The sequence below is a fragment of the Diabrotica undecimpunctata genome, chromosome 8 (assembly GCF_040954645.1).
Source record: "Diabrotica undecimpunctata isolate CICGRU chromosome 8, icDiaUnde3, whole genome shotgun sequence".
Lineage (NCBI taxonomy): Eukaryota > Metazoa > Arthropoda > Insecta > Coleoptera > Chrysomelidae > Diabrotica > Diabrotica undecimpunctata.
In genome coordinates, this window is record NC_092810.1 from 17,666,032 (window position 1) to 17,685,602 (window position 19,571).

Genomic DNA, 19,571 nt, shown 5'->3' on the forward strand with positions numbered 1-19,571 from the left:
GTTATGAGTTCCCTTTCCTATCGTTCTTTTGAGGAAAGCAGCTCCCTGATAAATTTGTAGATCCGTGTTCATCACCACTCATCCCTCATCATATTCTCCATCATTTCTCTCACGGAATCAAACATTCTGCAGTTACACTCTCTTTCAAGCTTCTCTCTTTCATCTGTTCAAAGCCCACACTCTAACATCGTGTGCGCCACAGTATCCGAAAGACCACAGTTAAGCTACTGATCGGACCGTACCCTTTTAAACCTAACAAGTTAGCTACAGAAGCAGCCATGACCTGTGAGCATTAGAGTCAGGTAATAATCCAGCTATCTATGCCCACAGTCCACCCAGCTTCGAAGGTCCGGGATTAGTAACTTCACGGGTAACACCCTCCCCATATTCGCATTTTAAGACCCCGTCACATGCCAGGTTCCACAGATAATCAGCGATCACGTTACTCCCAGATACCTGGAACAGTTCCTTTCTTCCAAAGAGCTCATTACGTAACCCTACTGCAATATATTAAAAGCATTTCGGACGTCAAAGAGAATTAGGATGACCCTTTGGTAATTAGCTCCAATTCACCGTGAAGAAGGCAAATATGACGATATTTTCCTGCCTTGAATTTAGGCAGTAGCACAAGCCTCGAGAACAACTGTGCGGCAAGAAGAGTATTCATATGCTCCAGCAGTCACGTGAGCTTCAAACGGCCCAGACGTACAACCGCCTCAGGCAGGACACCATTTAGACCGGAAGTCCTGTCAAACTTAAGGGAAACCACCGCCATAGCCAGTTCATCTAACGTAAAGGGAATCCAACGCTCAGCCTCGGCGTCTGTTCAGATACCATGCCATCGTCCTTGTGAAAACAGTTGAGATAAAGGACACAGATGAGCCAATTACCTAGCTCATCTTTACCAGACTGTGTCCATGTGTCAATGTCGGTTTCATCAATTTCTTCTAACTCATCGGCGTTGCGTACTATTGCAATTAGTTCAGCTTTGGTAGTTTCTTTACCTTTATCAGCATATTCAATGATATCTTGATGTTTCTTTAGCATCATTATTTTGTAAAGACCTCTTTTGATAGTCTTCTGTAAAAATTGCATCTTTGATGGTAAACATTTACAAAAGTTTATTCAACAAGTCCATCATACATGCTCTTCGGTAGAGCTATTTCATTGTCTCAATGTCACCTTGATCCATGATCCATTAGTGAGCAATTGATGTAAAATTGGCCTAAAAAACAAGAACAAATTCATTTCCATCGTCAGATCGTGGGTCTACCTCATTTGGATGACTACCTACATTATCCAGAAGAAGAAGGGCCTGTTGTGCAACTTTTCTTTTTTCAAATAAAACTTTACTTCAGGAGTGAACTTTTTATGGAACCAATCTTGGAAGATATCACAAGTTATCCAGGCAGCGTGCTGGATATAATAGTGAACTGGGAGATTCTATGGTTTTATGTATTTAAAAGCGCGAGAATTTTTTGACACCGTTATCCAGTCTTTACTTTTTTTATACCCTGGTGTACTCATCTCATTACTTGCAGCCAAGGCTTTTATAGGTATTGCTCGCCAGTAAAACCTTGTTTCATCAGCGGTATAAATTTGAGAAAGTTGTAGATTGTAGATTATTTTCTGTGATTATGGTCTCTAGTTCTTGTTGAATGGGAAGAAGCAATGTTCCACCATTGCTTCTTCGTTTGACACTAAGCATTTTGCCTTGAATGGTAAGCTTACGAATTCCGTGACCTTTTTTAAACTAATGAAACAAACCACTTCGATTAAACAGTTCTTAATTTTTAAGTATTCTTACTTAGTACACATTGACCCAGAGATTGGTACCTCCTCCGATATTTTCTACAGAAACCACTTGAAAAGTGCTTCATCGAAATGTTGAATGACACGTGTTAAGAATATAGCAGAATAATGGCTTTTCTCTCGAGCGCAACTAAATCTCACACATTAGGCGTAATACCAGATAATATAGACGCATATATGCGTCTATATTCTTTGGTAATACGCAGCGGCTGATGACAAGCGAATGATTTCCAGAGATTTCCCGAGAAATTGCGCTATCGATATTGCAGGATGCGTTTTTCTCACGACATATAGAGAGTTTCCATCGAGTAATATATGGTGGATTTCGAGGTTTTATCAATAAAACCTCAAAAATTCAATTTGAATTATGGGAGATCATAGCGCGGATAATCCGCACACCCATAATCGGAGTTCTTCTGTACCTAATATAAAATATATCTGTTTCAGAGCATACGTACAATTTCCGGTTAGGTATTATAAGTATAACTTTGACAAATAACTACAAAGAAGTAGCTGTATTAACTATGACACAGGCTTTGTTCAACCTTAAACCCAATTATATCGAAGAAACATTTAGAGCTTCGGTGAAAATTGAAGGTATTATATTAGAGGGAGCTAGTAATGAAGACCATTTGATGCCGATCATTTCTTCTGAGCACCTAAGCGATAGTCCGGCATACTTTTTTAAAATGGATTTAGACAAGCTACCAAGCAATTCCGTGTGTAAATATAAGCTAAATATTGTTATGGACTCTGTTGAATGTATATACAATAAGGCAAGTATACTTTTATTTAAGATTTATTTGAGCTTTAACTTAAAATTATCACTCAGCTATAGGGCAAAACATTAAGAAATATATTTTTAGTCATTGCATTTAAAAACCTAATGACCGTTTTATAGCCTAATTTACCTCGTCACGACGGATTTGCTTGAAAATTTGGATTCAGGTTCCTTTTATCCTCTACTTCACTTTTGGACATGAGCCCAGAGTTGCTTTTACTTGGGGGGTGAAAGCCACCCTTTCTCGGGGGTGAAAAAGCATACGTTCAAAATAAGTCCGGAAATAGATAAACTAACTAATTCTAAGCAACTTTTATTCCATAGAGTTTTTTTACTAAGTCAATACTTTTTTAGTTATTTGCGAGTAAAATTTTCAAAAAAAAACACGTTTTCAGAAGGTTTTTAAAGATAACTCAAAAGTAAGTACAGTATACTCCCTCTATAACGAACACGGTTATTACGAGGTTTCGCTTATAACGAGGTACATTAGATGTCCCGTAAAATTTCTATTGACCTATAACCCTCTATAGCGAGGCAAATTTGGTTATAACGAGAGAAAATAAAATTGAAAAACGTGTTTTTTTACGTTTTTGGCCCGGACGTAGCTATAAATAAATACCTTTTTAAACGGCCCCGCAATACATATAACTGCCGCCCGCAATAAACTTCTTTACAATAAATACAACTGTTTCACATATTTAGAAAATATGATAGATAGAATAATACTGAACAAATTTAAAGCAGGCAAAAATGACAGAATTCTTCCAATTGCAGAAGCAATAGTTTATGTTATCCGTGAAAATGGGCTTTATACATTATGTAGTTGGGAAAAATGCAAGTACAGATTTTTTGTTTTAACCTATATCATTGACGATAAAAAAAACTCTTTTTTGTTTTAATGTATTTCATTGACAATAAAAGTAAACAACGTTTTTTCAAAAACGCCTTTCAAACAATTTATTAGCATCTTATATTGCTCCGAATGGTTTCACTATAGGAAGTTAATGTTTTAGAAAACTACATATTCATATGCATGCACAGTATTATTGTTGCCTGATATAACGAGATCGGCTTATAACGAGGTAATTAGTCTGCCATTTCAGTTCTCGTTATAGAGGGAGTCTACTGTATTTTATCGGAAAAAAAATTCCTAGTAAAAATGTAGCTTATAAAAAAAAGAAAAAAAAATGGTGTCTTTTACATTTTAACGTGAAAAAACAAAAAAAAATAAGCACTTTTCGGGGAAAACACGAAAAGTGTTTAAAAAAATCTTTATTTTTGTTGTTTAAAAAAGTTTCTAACATCAGAACTAAGCGGGTTATGCTCAAAATAAAGTTGCTCCTTTTTTGATAAAAAAATCGTAGACACCCCCTAATTAACACCCCAAATGAAACTGATCGTTACCGCTTTACATTTTTTTTTATTTATATATTGTTTATACAACCAGAATAACGAAAGAAAGACATTGAAGCAGCAGCAAAGGAACAGAAATTTGTGCCCGTAAAAATCATTGGTTTGACGATGAATGCAAAAATGCAACAAAAGAAAAAAATGAAGCCTACGAAAAGACACTTACCCGACAAATTAGAACAACTGTAGAGAAATACCAAACAAAGAGAAGGAGAAGAAAAGAGGATACGCAAAAAAAGACAAAACCACTTAAGGGGTTTAGAAAGACAGAAATAAAGAACTTAATATATAGAAAACCTCAAGAGAGAGAAAGAATTCAGAACATTCTATAAGAAAGTTAACATGAACAGAAAAGAATTCAAGGCAACCACAATACAATGCAGAAGTCAGAATGGCGACCTATTAACAACAAGGAAAGATGTATTAAATAGATGTGTGGAATACTGTACTGAGTTTATTAGTCTAATTTATTAACTTAATTTATTATAAAAATGCTAAAAATGATATTATCTTCAGACTGCCCCACACAATGAAAGTCCCGCTATATATACCAAAACAGCCGTTAGCATGGAATCTCTCGAAACCCATGGATGTTGACCTGAATTGCCTCGAATGAACCCAGACTGGTTTTTATAGCGGCTCAGAGAAAATACTAGAACAGAAGTGAGAATAAACAACATGTTTACAGGTTTTTAATATGACTCATATTTTATCGTAAAAATACTTTAACCAGGCACTTAATATAGAGGAAGAAGAAGAAAACCTGAAAGACGAAAGAAATGTGGTAAGGAGAACAAACGAGAGGGAAGAGAAACCACCAACGATTCTTGAAGTTAAAGATACTAGACAGAAACAAATCACGCGGACTAGATAATCTCCCAGCTGAACTATATGAAGACTGTGGCCATGATACCATAATAGCATTACAGCAACTTATAAAAGAAATATGGACACAGAAATCCCTCCCCAATGATTGGAATATTGGAATACTTTGCACCGTACACAAAAAAGGAGATATCTTTGAATGCTCTAACCACAGATGAATTATGTTTCTAAATGCAGCGTATAAAATATTTTTCACAGTACTACGTCACCGTATGGCATCATATGGATAGAACGTGTAGTAGGAAAATACCAGGCTGGTTTCAGAGGTGGTAAATCAACAATTCATCAGATTGCATCCCTGAAAAAAATTTTAGAAAAAACACTCGAATATGGAATTGATACTACTTATCACATATTTATAGACCACGAAGCAGCCTAAGACTCTGTGAATAGAAGAGAAATGTTCAAAGCAATGAAAGAGCTAGGAATACCAAATCAGTTGGTAAATTTAACAAAACTAACTCTTGAAAAACTTAAATGTAGAGTACGAATTCAGAGGAACTGTCTGAACCTTTTAAAACAATCCTATATACTGTTCAATCTGGCTCTGGAAAAAGTAATACGTATGTCACAAATCACAACCACTGGTTCAATATAGTACAAACTTTTGCCTACGCTGATGATGTATGAATATTGTTAGGAGAACGAAAAACACTGTACGAGAGGGGTACGTAGCATTAAAAGAATCAGCTACAAAAATGTGTTTAACAATAAACACCAACAAAAGGAAGTATATGAAAATAAGCACGCAACCACAAATCCTACGACCACTTGTTGCAGAAGCAGTGACGACGTCATCGAAGCAGTGAATGAATTTGTATACCTGGAAGCGCTCCTTAACACTGAAAATAATACTACCGCAGCGATAAATAGCAGAATTTGCACGGACAATAGAAGCTATTTAGGGCTCAATCTCCTTAAATCCACAATTATATCGAGAAATACAACAATAAAATTCTACAAAATAATAATACGCCCAGTCCCAACATAGGGTTCAGAGACCTGGACTCTAACAAAAAATAATGAAAACATGTTAGGATGTTTCGAAAGAAAAATACTAAGGCAAATCTATGGAGCAGTGAGTGATAATGGAGTGTGGAAGTTTTCACTACCAAAAAATAAAAATTAACCCACGACATAAGTCCAAAAGTGAAGTAGTGGAGGGTAAGTAGAGATAAAGACAGAGTAAGTAAATCCAAATTTTCATGCAATTCGGTGATGACTCGGAAATTACACTGTATCACCGTATTTCAGGTTCATTTACTGAAATCTGTATAGGATACTTATAGAATACGAGATGTATGGTTATGTAAGGACTGCATGGTAACTGATATACGATAAAGCTGATATTCAAGATTAATTTGTCTTTATTTCACACTAATACTGTTAAAATTCGTTTTTAGCCATCAATTGAAGAAATCGAATCTTTTCTGACTGTGGAAAAAGGTGATACGAAGAGCTTGTTTAACTATTTAGCAAATAAACCAACGTTAATAACAAGAACGGTCAAGAATAAGTTATTGCAGGGTTGGGAATTTAATCTCAATATAAAAATTCCATATGTTGTGATACCCGAAGTTAGTTCATATATGAAGTAAGTTTCATATATTGTTATATTTTTACACAACACACAGTTAACTCACTATACACTGCAAATAAAAACATAATACTGATACTTCTTTATTTCACAGTCATCATTCTCTTTACCATCATCCATAAGCGCGGTAGGATTCCCTAACTATGATTCTCCATAATTTTCTAACTTAGGTCACAACAATCTACAGTGTAGGTAAAAGTTTATGGTCGGTATGGACCTTATGTGAGATGGAGTGAGAAACACCTGTTTAAAAAGAGAGGTATATTAGGTCCGCCGTTTAAATATCGCCGAAAATACATGAGTGGAAATAATAAAAAAGGGGAAATTCAACGTTGCCAAACTTATTGGTTTTATTTGACCTGTTGTCTTTTTAGCATTTGAACAATGTTCTAAGATCTAAGATAATAAAATTTGGGCGAAATGGATTTAAATAGCAGCTTACTGTTTTTTATTGCAAATATGCCACAATTTTACTTTACAATAAGTGTTATTTAACATTTTGATTTCCACTTCGGAAATCGTTTTATATAAATAAAATTTATTAATGTTTCGTATTTGAAGTACGATTTCCGAATTAAAAATCTAAACATCAAAATAAGCTTATTTTAAAGTCACATTGTGCCTTATTTCCAATAAAATAATAAACTGTATTATAACGCCAACAATAAACAAGCTTCATACAAAATTATTTGGCAACGTCGCGTTGCACCAACAATACCATTTCAGCAACTTCAGAACCGGTATTCCACATGCGATAAATAAGAAACTAGAGGTGGGACGTTGACATTTTTATCGTTAACGAAACTGAATCGTTTTTCGTAAACAAGTAACTAGTTGATTGTTACCAGTAGTTTCAAATAAACAAACATAATGGATATTATCGTTTATGTGTATATTTATTGAAGTGAAAGAAACTAATGAAGGATATATTTATTATAACTTGAAAAATAAACTAAACAATACAAATAGTAAATCGTACATTTACATTACACGTTATTATTAAATCGCGAATCGTCTAAATTGACATTTAAAAACATTTTAGTTTTTCTACTTTACTTCTTGTTAACCGTGTTCTTCTTTTATTTAAAATTAAATATCAAATTTTGAACATTTTTTACAATATTTTATGAATATAATGGTTAAGTTAGGATATACATGGCGATGGTTTTTCCACCATTGTAATGGACTCTCGATACAGGTGTACGTTTATTAAAAGGCCGTAAAATTTGGGAAAGTTGAGAACAAATAATCCAGTCTTCAGTATTTAGATTTGGTCTAAGTCTGTATTAACTAATACCAATGTGGAACGGATTGCCCCTTCTAACTCGGTCATTCTTTTTAACATGTAATAGGTGAAGTTCTACCTAGTTTCCACGTCTTGGATTGGCCGTTTGGGAACTTTGTTATGTTGTAATTGATATTTAAAAGCATTTCTGAAGATAAGGTACTTTTTTTGAAATGTGTTTTTTGCCGAATTGTCGAAAAAAGACTTTTTATTTTATCTATTTGTACACGACAGCATTTAAGTGCGTCCTCCACCAATAAATTTAACGTATGAGCAAAACAATTTAAATGTTTTCATTCCAAAACATATTTAACAGCTTTGACCAAATTTGAGGCATTATCAGTTACTGCAAAATGTACTTTTGGTTTTAGACCCCGCTGATTAATAATTTCACTAATTTCAAATGCGATGTTTGCTGAATTCTGAATAATGGCAGCAGCCTAATAAAACATAAACATATAAAATAAAATTCTAAATTTTCGGTTAAATATTGTCCTGTTAGTGCGATGTAACTCTCAGTTACTCCAGATGTCCAGATGTCAGTAGTAATACAGATATTTTCTACCTACTTTTTTAACAACTTGTGATCTAATAATTTGCTCAGTTTTGATATAACATTCCTAAAGTAATGAACCTGACAAAGTTTTTCTTGTTGGTGGTTTATATCCAGGAATCCACCTTGCAAACTTTTTAAAGGCTCGTTCTTCAACTATGGAAAACGGATGAAATGAGTCTTTGCATAGGTTTAGTAAATCCATATCTATTTGTTTCTTTTACTCTAAACTAATATTTTTATTAATGGAAGTATCCATCACCTTCGAAAATGCAGATCAATCGTAAATCGAAACTCATTCATTAATCCGAATACCTAGTTATTTTATTTTCAACGTTAACCGATAGCCCGACTGTCCACTGTCCCGAAAGAATTATTTTTAGTTTTGTAGTAGTCTCTCAGATCAACTAATAGTCCTCGTCGACGATTCGACGAGGGTTCGTTGCTCCTCTCTTTACGTCTACACAAAACGTAGTTTTTTTGAATCAACCATCAACTAGTTGGCTTACCAGTGAGAAACCGTAGATCTGTTAACGACAAATAAGGATTTAAAATGCATTGATATTCTGAAAAAAATGAAGGTAAAAAAACAAAAGAAAGAGTTAAGAAGCTGGTTACTTCTATAAAAAAAGAAAAAGAAGATTGTACTATTGAAAATCAACCAGTACAAGAAAAAAGAAACTGATAAAGATGACTTAAATCTATGTTGTATTTTTGATGAATTGGACATGACTCATCTAAACATACACCTGTATCGAGAGATATAATGCATGTATTTATCTGATGATATAGTACCTACAAAAAAATTCGAACGGAGATTGGAACTGTCCATTACAATGGTGGAAAAACCATCGCCATGTGTATCCTAACTGAACCACTATATTCATAAAATATTGTAGTATTGTAACAAAATCTGTTCCTTGTGAACACATGTTCAAAATCTGGTTTAATTTTAAATAAAAGAAGAACACGGCTAACAAGAAAAGTCGAAAAACTTTTTAAATGACATTTAAAGGTTTTAAATGTCAATTTAGACAATTCGCGATTTAATAATGTGTAATGTAAATGTAAGTACTATTTGTATATTTAAAATGTCAACGACCCACCTCTAGTTTCTTATATTAGGATCGGAACCAGAGATATGTAAAATATCTCTGATCGGAACTAATCGTCTCACCAATGGGCAATGGGCGTCAAATATGGAGGGGAGACCAAGGGGAAATATGATTGTTATCTTTGTCGTATAAGCTGAAAATATGATTTTATATCTGTGCTAGATATCCTGTTAAATTTTACCATACCGACCATAAACTTTTACCTACACTGTATATCCTTCTCACATAATATTAATGTGCTTTCTACCATATATTTTTTGAACTTTAATCAAATAAAAGGCAGATATCGAGCACAGTTTTTTATTAAATCTTGCCCAAGTACTTTCGCTCTCAGAGCATCTTCTCTGAGATGTAGGCTATCCAGTACTACGATGAATGTTATAAACATTGAATAATATATAATAACATTTATCGAAATGCTACGATAGCCTATATTTTTGACAAAATTTCTGAGATTGAAAGTACTTGAGCAAGGATTTAATCTCTATCTACCTTTTATTTGATTAAAGTTCATATATTCGAGCATTTAACCATATATTACTATATATTATTCTTTGGTTTGTGTCTCCACAAACCTGCAACTCAGCAATTTTTCGTATTGTGTAATTATTATCTTAATGTTTAACATTTCCTAAAAATTTTAACCCATGTTACCTCATTTTTTTGGTGCTACCACAAGAATCTCCTAATATACTCATTCTTGATTTTATTATTTTTTGTCACTCCACTCATCCACCTTACTTCGGCCACATCCTTTGATATTTTTCTTTCTTTTTCACTGTTCAAAATTCAATTTCGTTCATCATAGCTGGTATTATGGCAGTTTTATAGAATTTTTCTTCCGTTTAATTGGAATCCATTTGTTTGAGTAGTCTTCCATTTTTTCTGCTATTAGAACGGTATCGTCTGCAACCTGATATTGTTAATATATTTACCGTTTATTTTTATACCAATTTCAGCGCCGTCTAGTGCCTGTTTGATTATTCATTCAGAGTACAGGTCAAAGAGCAATGAAGACATGAGGGAAACTTCTCAGACGGGCCATCTTACTTCACTCAATCTTACTGTTACAATAGTATTCCTGCCTATTACTTAAATTACATTATTGATCTTTCCTGCTCTTAGTAGGCTTTGAATATTCCACGTTCCAATTTATATAATTTTTTCATTAGAGCAATTTCGGAGATTCTTCGCATCCATTCTTTATTTAAGAAGTGCCGGTACTTATAGGGGACGTTGATTTTGAGGCTTTCGGGGCTGGCCATTAAGAGTGATTTTCTTTAAATATCCATAAAGGATCTTTATGGATACTTCAGGCCACTCTTCCACCTTCCCAAGAAAGCTGTTGGTAGATTTAAAGGGGACCGTTTATAAAGGGGTGAGAGTTAAGAGTCTTATGGGGACCAGTTATCACAAACCATCTATCGTTTATGACGCTCAATATGGCTTTTCTGATAAAAGGTACTACTCTATAACACAACCCTATACCCGTAACCTAACCTAACCTAAGCTAACTATTTATAGGTATATTAAATTTTCACATTTAACTGTTAATTACTGTTTACCTCAAAACTGTCTACTTGTCGGAAAATTGTATTTGTACATTTTTTAGGGCTGAATATTTACTAGTCGTTGATTTGGGCCGTTACTCTGTCAGAACGGAACTATGCCAACAAGCATACATCGCTGAAAACTCAACGCAAATGGAATTAGAAGAACAATTGTATACCAAAATATTTGTTAATTGCACTGATCTCCAAATATTGTTCTGTGATACTAGTGATAACTGGAAAGATGCTAGAAAGGAAAAGTGTAGTGAAATGCACGTGGTTCCTAAAACTTCATTTTCTTCTATATGTGCCATTTCCGTGGCTAACCTGAAGACAATACCAAGGTAAAAAAAACTTTTAGATTTAATACCGTGAAATGAAGTGAGATTGATTAATTTTAACTTTATTTGATTTATATTTTAAACGTTTTTGTAACTGTTCTATATTTAAACACTTCACATGTTATATTAATATCCAAAGAGTAGTGATTTAACACGAGTTTTGTCTTAGTTATTAAGAAAATCCTCTTATCTCATAAAAAAAAGGTGATCAATCTTAGACCCGTACTGGGTTGAGATTGATCATGATAATTTTATAGCATGAAACAGTAGTGCTTTTAAATAGAATATTATTAATCTTAACCCTGACTAATTCGGTCAGACAGTTTTTAGAATTTTTACAAAGGGGTAAGATTTACCATGCGGGGTGAGAATGATCACACTTCACGTGTTATATTAATATCCAAAGAGTAGTGATTTAACACGAGTGTTGTCTTAGTTATTAAGAAAATCCACTTATCTCATAAAAAAAGGTGATCAATCTTAAACTTGTACTGGGTTGAGATTGATCATGATGATTTTATAGCATGAAACAGTAGTGCTTTTAAATAGAATATTATCAATCTTAACCCTGACTAATCCGGTCAGACAGTTTTTAGAATTTTTACAAAGGGGTGAGATTAATCATGCGGGGTGAGAATGATCACACTATTTTTATTGTACTATTCTTTATTTATACAGAAAAAAAAACATCAATGTGTCTCTTTAACAAGCTATTTACCCAGTCAATTCCAGGAATATTCTCCTTAAATCTGGATACACTTTTACCAGTTTTGTCCAAAAAACTTTTGACGAACATTCTAAAATCCATTGCACTTAGAGGATATCCCCAATCTGCACACGTTAAAATACTATTTACAATGGCTATTTCTTCTTTATATGTGAACCCTGACTAATCCGGTCAGACAGTTTTTAGAATTTTTACAATGGGGTGATATTGATCATGCGGGGTGAGAATGATCACAGTATTTTTATTGTACTATTCTTTATTTATACAGAAAAAAAAACATCAATGTGTCTCTTCAACAAGCTATTTACCCAGTCAATTCCAGGAATATTCTCATTAAATCTGGATACACTTTTACCAGTTTTGTCCAAAAAACTTTTGACGAAAAATCCATTGCACTTAGAGGATATCCCCAATCTGCACACGTTAAAATGCTATTTATAATGGTTACTTCTTCTTCATATGTGAATAAAGATTGTCCACCTGTTTTTTTAATCTTCCTTCCATGATACTTGTTATTTAAAGTTCCGTAGGACAATTTGTATTTTTTACGGCTTTTCTTAGCGATAATCCATTTTCCAGTACATCGTGCAACGCCTGATTAACTTGTTCTTCATTAAAATTGCCATACGTTCTACTGCCTAATTGTCTCTTGTACGTTCTTCCCATTTTGATTGATATTCTTAAATATGTAAAAAAAAATTATAAATAATTTCTGGAACGTACGTAACGTGGGGTTAGATTGATCACTTGATCAATGTCACTCCATTCAATATTATCCGCCATCTTAAAAAAGATAACGTTAGTTAAAATGCTAGATACTTAAAATTATTATTACAGAACCATACAAAATAATTTTATAACACTAGAAATAGCGAACTTAGCTCTGTACTTCCTCTATCATCAAAAGTATACAAACTATAAAAATAGGCCAAAAATTATGGTTAATTTCAAAGCCATATAACTTCTTCCCAATGCCAATGCAAACTAACAACGACGTGAACTGATCATAGTCAAGATCCAAGAAATGAATAGTGCCACGCCCAGAAACAATTTTACATTGTTGTCGGTTGTATCTACATATATGTGATACAACGACAAATGATCAATGTCACCTCGGGAGATCAATCTCACCCCATTTTACGGTACTGAATGTATATTACATGGATGCAGTGATGCGTTATTTTCGTACGTTAACTTCATGTATTTAACATTTACTTTGTTAATAAATGTATGTGAATAACTTTTACGTTCAGTTTCAATTAATGTTAACTATGAGCACGGGTGCTTGATCGTACAGTAACTTCAAGTAGAAATTTGACCAACGCAACAAAAAAATAATTACTAACTTTACTAGACAGTCAGAACTGGGTTCAGTGAACAGAGTATAAAAAATGTACCTTAAGTTTCATTGTTTCATAATTCCCTACAATCTCTACTAAGCCGACAATGCCGCAACGTTATGCGAAAATAACAACGTCCAACTGAATGACGTGAAACAGATTTAGGACCCAATCACCAATAGACGTTTTCTTATAATATTTTGAGAGACTACTAGTGTAGTGAGGGCTTTCTTCAATTATTATAGTATTCGTTATTAGAATACAGTTTGGGATAAACAAAATCCGCGGCCCAAATTTTTTAGCAGATCCTTTCTTTATGTGATGGTGGACCGTACCCAAAGGAATATTGTAGAGTTTTGAAGCTTTTGAAATGCTCGTTTTACTTGCTTCGGCCATTGCAAGCTCCATATCTTTCTCGGTCCATTGACCCTGAGTGGTCTTCTGATTATATTTATTAAACATTTGAATCTCGAACAACAGATTTCGAATTAAAATAATTGTAACACATATATGAGGGTGTAAGCGGAAAATTTCCACTTTGCCCGCAAACGAACTTTCCACTAGGCCCTCAATAGGGCATAGTGGAAAGTGGAAAGTATGAAAAATGTTGAAAAATACTCAACCCAGTTAGTTTGATGACATAATATATTCACTAAAACACAACTCAGCTGATATACAGTCTTGAATGTGGGTAACACCAATGACCATGTGGGACAAATACAATGCTGCCCTCTGTCGTGGATGATATATAACATTCATTAGACTATCTAAAGGAGGCTACGAAATACATCTCTAATAAACAGAATTGAGATTAAATAGAAATTATTATAAAGATTTTTTCGTAATAACATATTTACCTTTTATATTTTTGTTTCAGCTACAAATTTAATATTAGTTTTCCAAATTTAAAGATGAATATATCAGAAAGAAAGATATTGTTGTTACTGAAATTTTTTAATATAGATCAAATAAAAATTAATATCATCCAAGAAGATCCTGAGCCGAAGGTTTTTACCAAAGACAGAATAAAGAAAAGAATTACGAACCATTATTTAAAGAGGATTGAAAAGAAAATACGAATCCCGAATACGTATATAAAATACAAGCGGTACAAAGTTGACAATTGTCGGACACATAATATCACCAGAGAGTAAGTAATAGAATTTTAAAAGATCTGCTTTTCTTGTCTTGTCAATATTTGTTTGTATGTTACTATTGTTATTTATTTATGCTGGTAGATAAATTTATAAATTTGCTTAAAAGCGTATAGGACATTTGATCTTGAAATATCCACTCGATTTTCATATATGACGTAGTGCTCATAATATATATCCACTTTTAGTGGTTCGCGAACAGAGGTGCCATTTACTTTGACGGTGAGTTACGAGAACGATTTAGTAAAATAGTTCTCGATTCCTCTGGGTTATAATGTGTAAACGATTGAAACTTTCAGCTGTTATCGAACTTGAAGACTGAGTCTTTGGTTACTCATAAATTCCCTTATCTTCAAAAATACTGGTTCTTGATTGCTCTATCTTTGATCAAATTTCTAATTTCGGATTTTGATCTTCAGTAATCCAGACTCCCAAGTATTTTCATGTTATCCATTTGTTCAATATCTTCATTTTTATCTGAAGCCTTGTTATGACTTTACTCTTCCTACTGAAAACCATTGTTTTTGTTTTCTTTATATTTATTGTTAAACCAAACTGTTCCCCGGTATAGCAAAGTGTGTTTAGTAGCGTCTGCAAGACTTTCTTATTTTTAGCGATAATCACTGTATCGTCGGCATATCCAATTTTATTTATAGTTTCACCATTTATCTTGATCCCTTCTGCACAGTTTTGAAGTTCTTGTATAAATAACTCTTTGGAGTGTATATTCAATAGTAATGGTGAAAGTACACAGCCTTGTCTCGCTTCACTACTTATCGAATGTTACCACTACTTGTTGGTTTCAATAGATACTTCTCACTATATTAATATCTACTATATTAATAATACTGTGAGGGTAATAATGGAACAATCGGTTGAATGGAACACACCCCTATACATGGTTTTTGTTGATTTTGAACGTGCCTTTGATAGCTTGTCTCACGCTGCTGTTTTAGAGCTAAGAAACATCCCGCAAAAAATAATTTCTATTATAAAGTCACTATATACTGATGCGAAATGCAGCGTGACACACAATGGGATCAACAGTGACGAATTCAACGTACTTACTCGAGTTAGACAGGGATGCGTGCTTTCTCCGTTTCTTTTTAACATAGCTATAGACTATGTTCTCTCCAAACTAGACTCCGACACAAGAGGGATACAATGGACGTTAACCACACGCCTAAGCGATCTAGAATACGCGGACGATATCTGTCTATTAGGTCAAAGGTTCCAAGATCTGGCTTACCAATTGGAAACACTTTCCACTGAAGCCAATAAAATAGGTTTGAAAATCAATATTAGTAAAACCAAGTCCATGAGAATAAATGCAAGGAACAACACGCTATTCACTATCGACAATATGCAGATTGAAAATGTGGAAAACTTTACGTATCTTGGAAGTGTCATAACAGAAAACGGAGGTACAGAAGACGATATTCGTATGAGGATACGAAAAGCTCAACAAGCTTTCAGCACGCTCAACCCTATTTGGAGATCTGGCGAGTATACTACAAGGACAAAGATCCGAATATTCCGATCAAATGTCATGTCTGTTCTACTCTACGGATGTGAAACCTGGAAAGTGACAAACACCCTCACAGACAAACTGCAGGTCTTTGTTAACAAATGTCTACGAAGAATTGTTCGTATATTCTGGCCTAACACCATCAGAAACGACGATCTGCTACACCTGACCGAACAAAAGAGGGTACAAAATGAAATTAAGTCAAGAAAGTGTGGTTGGATCGGTCACACACTCCGAAAAAATAGTTGCAGTATCGCAAAGACTGCCCTAGAGTGGAATCCCCAAGGGAAAAGAAAAAGAGGTCGCCCAGTACAAACTTGGAGAAGATCCATCATGGACGAGATAAGAGGCCAAGGAAAGTCTTGGAATGAGGTGAAGGCCTTAGCGCAAAATAGAACCCGATGGCGCGTTTTCACTGAAGCTCTATGCTCCACTTAGGAGTTCAAGAACCTTATATATATATATATATATATATATATATTAATATCATTTTTATCGTTAGTTATTTTTGCTTTAGAAATTTCGCAAGAATGCTATGCTTAACTTTTTCGAAAGCTTTCTTATTTAGAAAAGAAACGCAAAGATATTTTTGTTGATCTTGACACTTTATTGAGCAATAATTGTGAAACTATATAGAGCTTGTTCCGAAGCCATTATGAAGATGGATTCATGAGCCACATGCTCTTTAATTTGATCATGTATGAAATCATAAAAACCGTTAACAAAGGAAGAGGATACAGAATGGGAAAAAAAGAAATAAAAATACTCTGTTACGCAGACGACGTAATATTGATAGCCCAAGATGAAGATAGTCTGCACAAATTGGTCCACAGATTTAACATAACAGCAAAAGAATTTAATATGACAATCTCATCTCAGAAAACTAAAACAATAGTAGTCAGCACAGAACCAACCAGATGTAAAATGGAAATTGATGGCATCAGTATTGAACAAGTAATGGAACTAAAATACCTGGAAAGTAGACTGTCTAGCTATGGAGACAAAGAAGTGAGGGATCAAGTACAAAAAGCAAATAGAATGGCAGACACCGTCGAAATCAAAAGACTAAACTTGTATGGGCACCCGCAGAGAATGCCTGAATGAAATGAAAAACGATGTAGATCAAGATGAAATGGAGAGGAGATGTCGAAGATGTAATGACCGCATGAGATTTAAAAACTGAAGATTGCTTCGAAAGAAAACGCTGGAAATTTGGATGCGAGAAACGGCGCCAGCTGTAGAAGACTCGCCCATTATATTATATAAAAATATTGTCAATAATTGTGACATTAAAGCGATCAATCTATAGTCATTACAGTGTTTGGAGTTTTTAGTTTTTGGTTGTGGAACAAACCTCGATAGTAGCCATTCTGTAGATATTTCACTAGATTTTTGTATATTGTTAAAGAGCATAGATATTGCAGTTAAATTGTCATTATGTATAAGTTTAATCAGTTCGATGGAAACTTTATCTGACCCAGGGGCTCTGCCAGATTTCGAGGTGTTTATAGCATATTGGACTTCAACTGCTTAGTATTCCCAATACTGACAAGCGGAAAGAAGCAAGATAGATGCCACTAATTGTTCTGTTGGAGAAGAATGTTACAAATTTCGTGGACCCACCATAGGACAAATATTTCAATTTTAAATGATCTAAAAGTTAGCAAACTGCTATCCAGCAAAGTCTATTTCTGACAATTAAAATACTTTGGACATGTTATGAGAGCAGACACAGAAAATATGGAAAGACTTATTATCCAAGAAAAGGTAGAAGGCCGAAGATCACGGAGAAGATTTCCAACAAGATATATCGACCAAATTACAAGTATCTGCATGAGTTAAAAGAAATGACCAGAGACAGAGATCTTTGGAGGCTACTACACTCCTTCCTGTGGGTCAGGATTGAAGAGAGAGGACTTCAGATTTTAATAATATTGGGGCTTCTTCGCTATTTATTCGTGTTGGTTCCATTCTTGTGTCTATGAAAATTAATTGGATGGAGGAAGAGTTCGTGATTTTCCAGATAATTCCCTAACTGTATTGTGTAATTCCTCTATCTCAATGCATGTTTCTATGATCAACTTTTTCTTAACATCTTTTATTTTGCTCTTTATTAATTTATGTTTTTCTTTGTTTTTATTTGGAGTTTGGTTTCTATATTTTCTTCTTTTGTTCCATGATTTCCAGTAGTTCTTAGGGCATCCAAAGTTTGTAGTTTCGAGACTAGATAACAAAAAAAAATTTTGGAGTTTCAGTTAAACAACAGTGGTGAAAAAATGCATCCTTTTTCATCTTAAAATGTCCTGTCTAATTATATTATTGAACGCTATGTGTGTCATCTGAAATCAAGACGTGAATCAACGTGAAGTATACTTTTCGTCAATTTCAGTTCTTTTTAATATTTTACTCAGTTTTTTGTAATGGATTCTATGAGTTGGAGACGGTGTTAATTTGCTCTAATTGTTATATTCATGTCAGAAGAGTTTTTATTTATTTATTTTTTTTTTATTTCAGTAAAAGTATCTCTAGGAACTATCAGGAAGATATGAATGAAGCTTGGGCGAGATGTGTAGATTTGCCAGGTCTTGAGGACAACATATCGCCTAGCAACAATATTCAAGTTTTATACGGATTTGTGATAAATGAAGTAAGTTAATTAATTATTAACTAATTAAGTTAATTATTTAATAAGTTCAGGTTTCAGTTCATAAGTTCATAAGGTTCATAAGTTCAGTTATAGCAAAGAATATAGACGCATACGCGTCTGTATTCTTTGCTATAACTGAAACTGACTGATCTGTGATCTTTGAACTTTAGTATAGGCGATTGATACGTTGGTTTTTTTATTGTTTCTTGTTTGCATTATTGCATGAATTTGCAATTTTTTCTATTAGAATATTTCAAGGGGGACCGCAGGACCATCAGGGGGCCAGGTCTACCCTGGCACCCTCCTAGCTACGCCAATGAATCGTTTGTTAATAAAGATATTCAATTCAGATTGTGAGTGCATAATTATAAGTACATATTTATGGCCAAGAACATTTCTTTTTAATCTTTTACCTATTTATTTTTTGTTTCTATTTTTTAAACTTATTCTCAAACTACTTTAATACACGATTATGCCTCATAACCTCGCAATTCAATCGACTATACTCGTATATTACAAATTCCATAATCTTATCTTAATATTAATAGCTATTGTAGTTTTCAGTAACATTTTCGAGATCAAGTGACAGCACAGATAGACAATACTTAATGCTACGCTTAGGACAATTTTCAATGGATGTAGCTTTTATGACGTATGGTCCTGCGTATCAAATAACACTAAACTCGCTTCTTCTGACAGACAAGCTGCATACAACACACAGCGGACAATATCTTGATCTTCTTTTTAGCCCTGTTACTAGTAATCAAGATATTACTACTATTCTATTCAGGAAGGTAAGTTGTTGAAAATAGTCCTTGAATAATTTATTCCAGGAACGAAAAGAAC

At 33.9% G+C, this 19,571-nt stretch overlaps 1 protein-coding gene across 1 annotated transcript in view; it reads left to right on the forward strand.

The window, feature by feature from the left end:
• The window catches only part of LOC140447225 (intermembrane lipid transfer protein VPS13A-like), a 112,042-nt gene that overhangs the window by 21,875 nt on the left and 70,596 nt on the right, over positions 1-19,571 (forward strand). The window contains exons 7-12 of the mRNA XM_072539753.1: positions 2,260-2,588; positions 6,292-6,482; positions 11,051-11,332; positions 14,274-14,546; positions 18,593-18,725; positions 19,283-19,519. Of these exons, the coding sequence (XP_072395854.1) occupies positions 2,260-2,588; positions 6,292-6,482; positions 11,051-11,332; positions 14,274-14,546; positions 18,593-18,725; positions 19,283-19,519 (1,445 nt within the window). The remainder of the gene's footprint in view (positions 1-2,259; positions 2,589-6,291; positions 6,483-11,050; positions 11,333-14,273; positions 14,547-18,592; positions 18,726-19,282; positions 19,520-19,571) is intronic.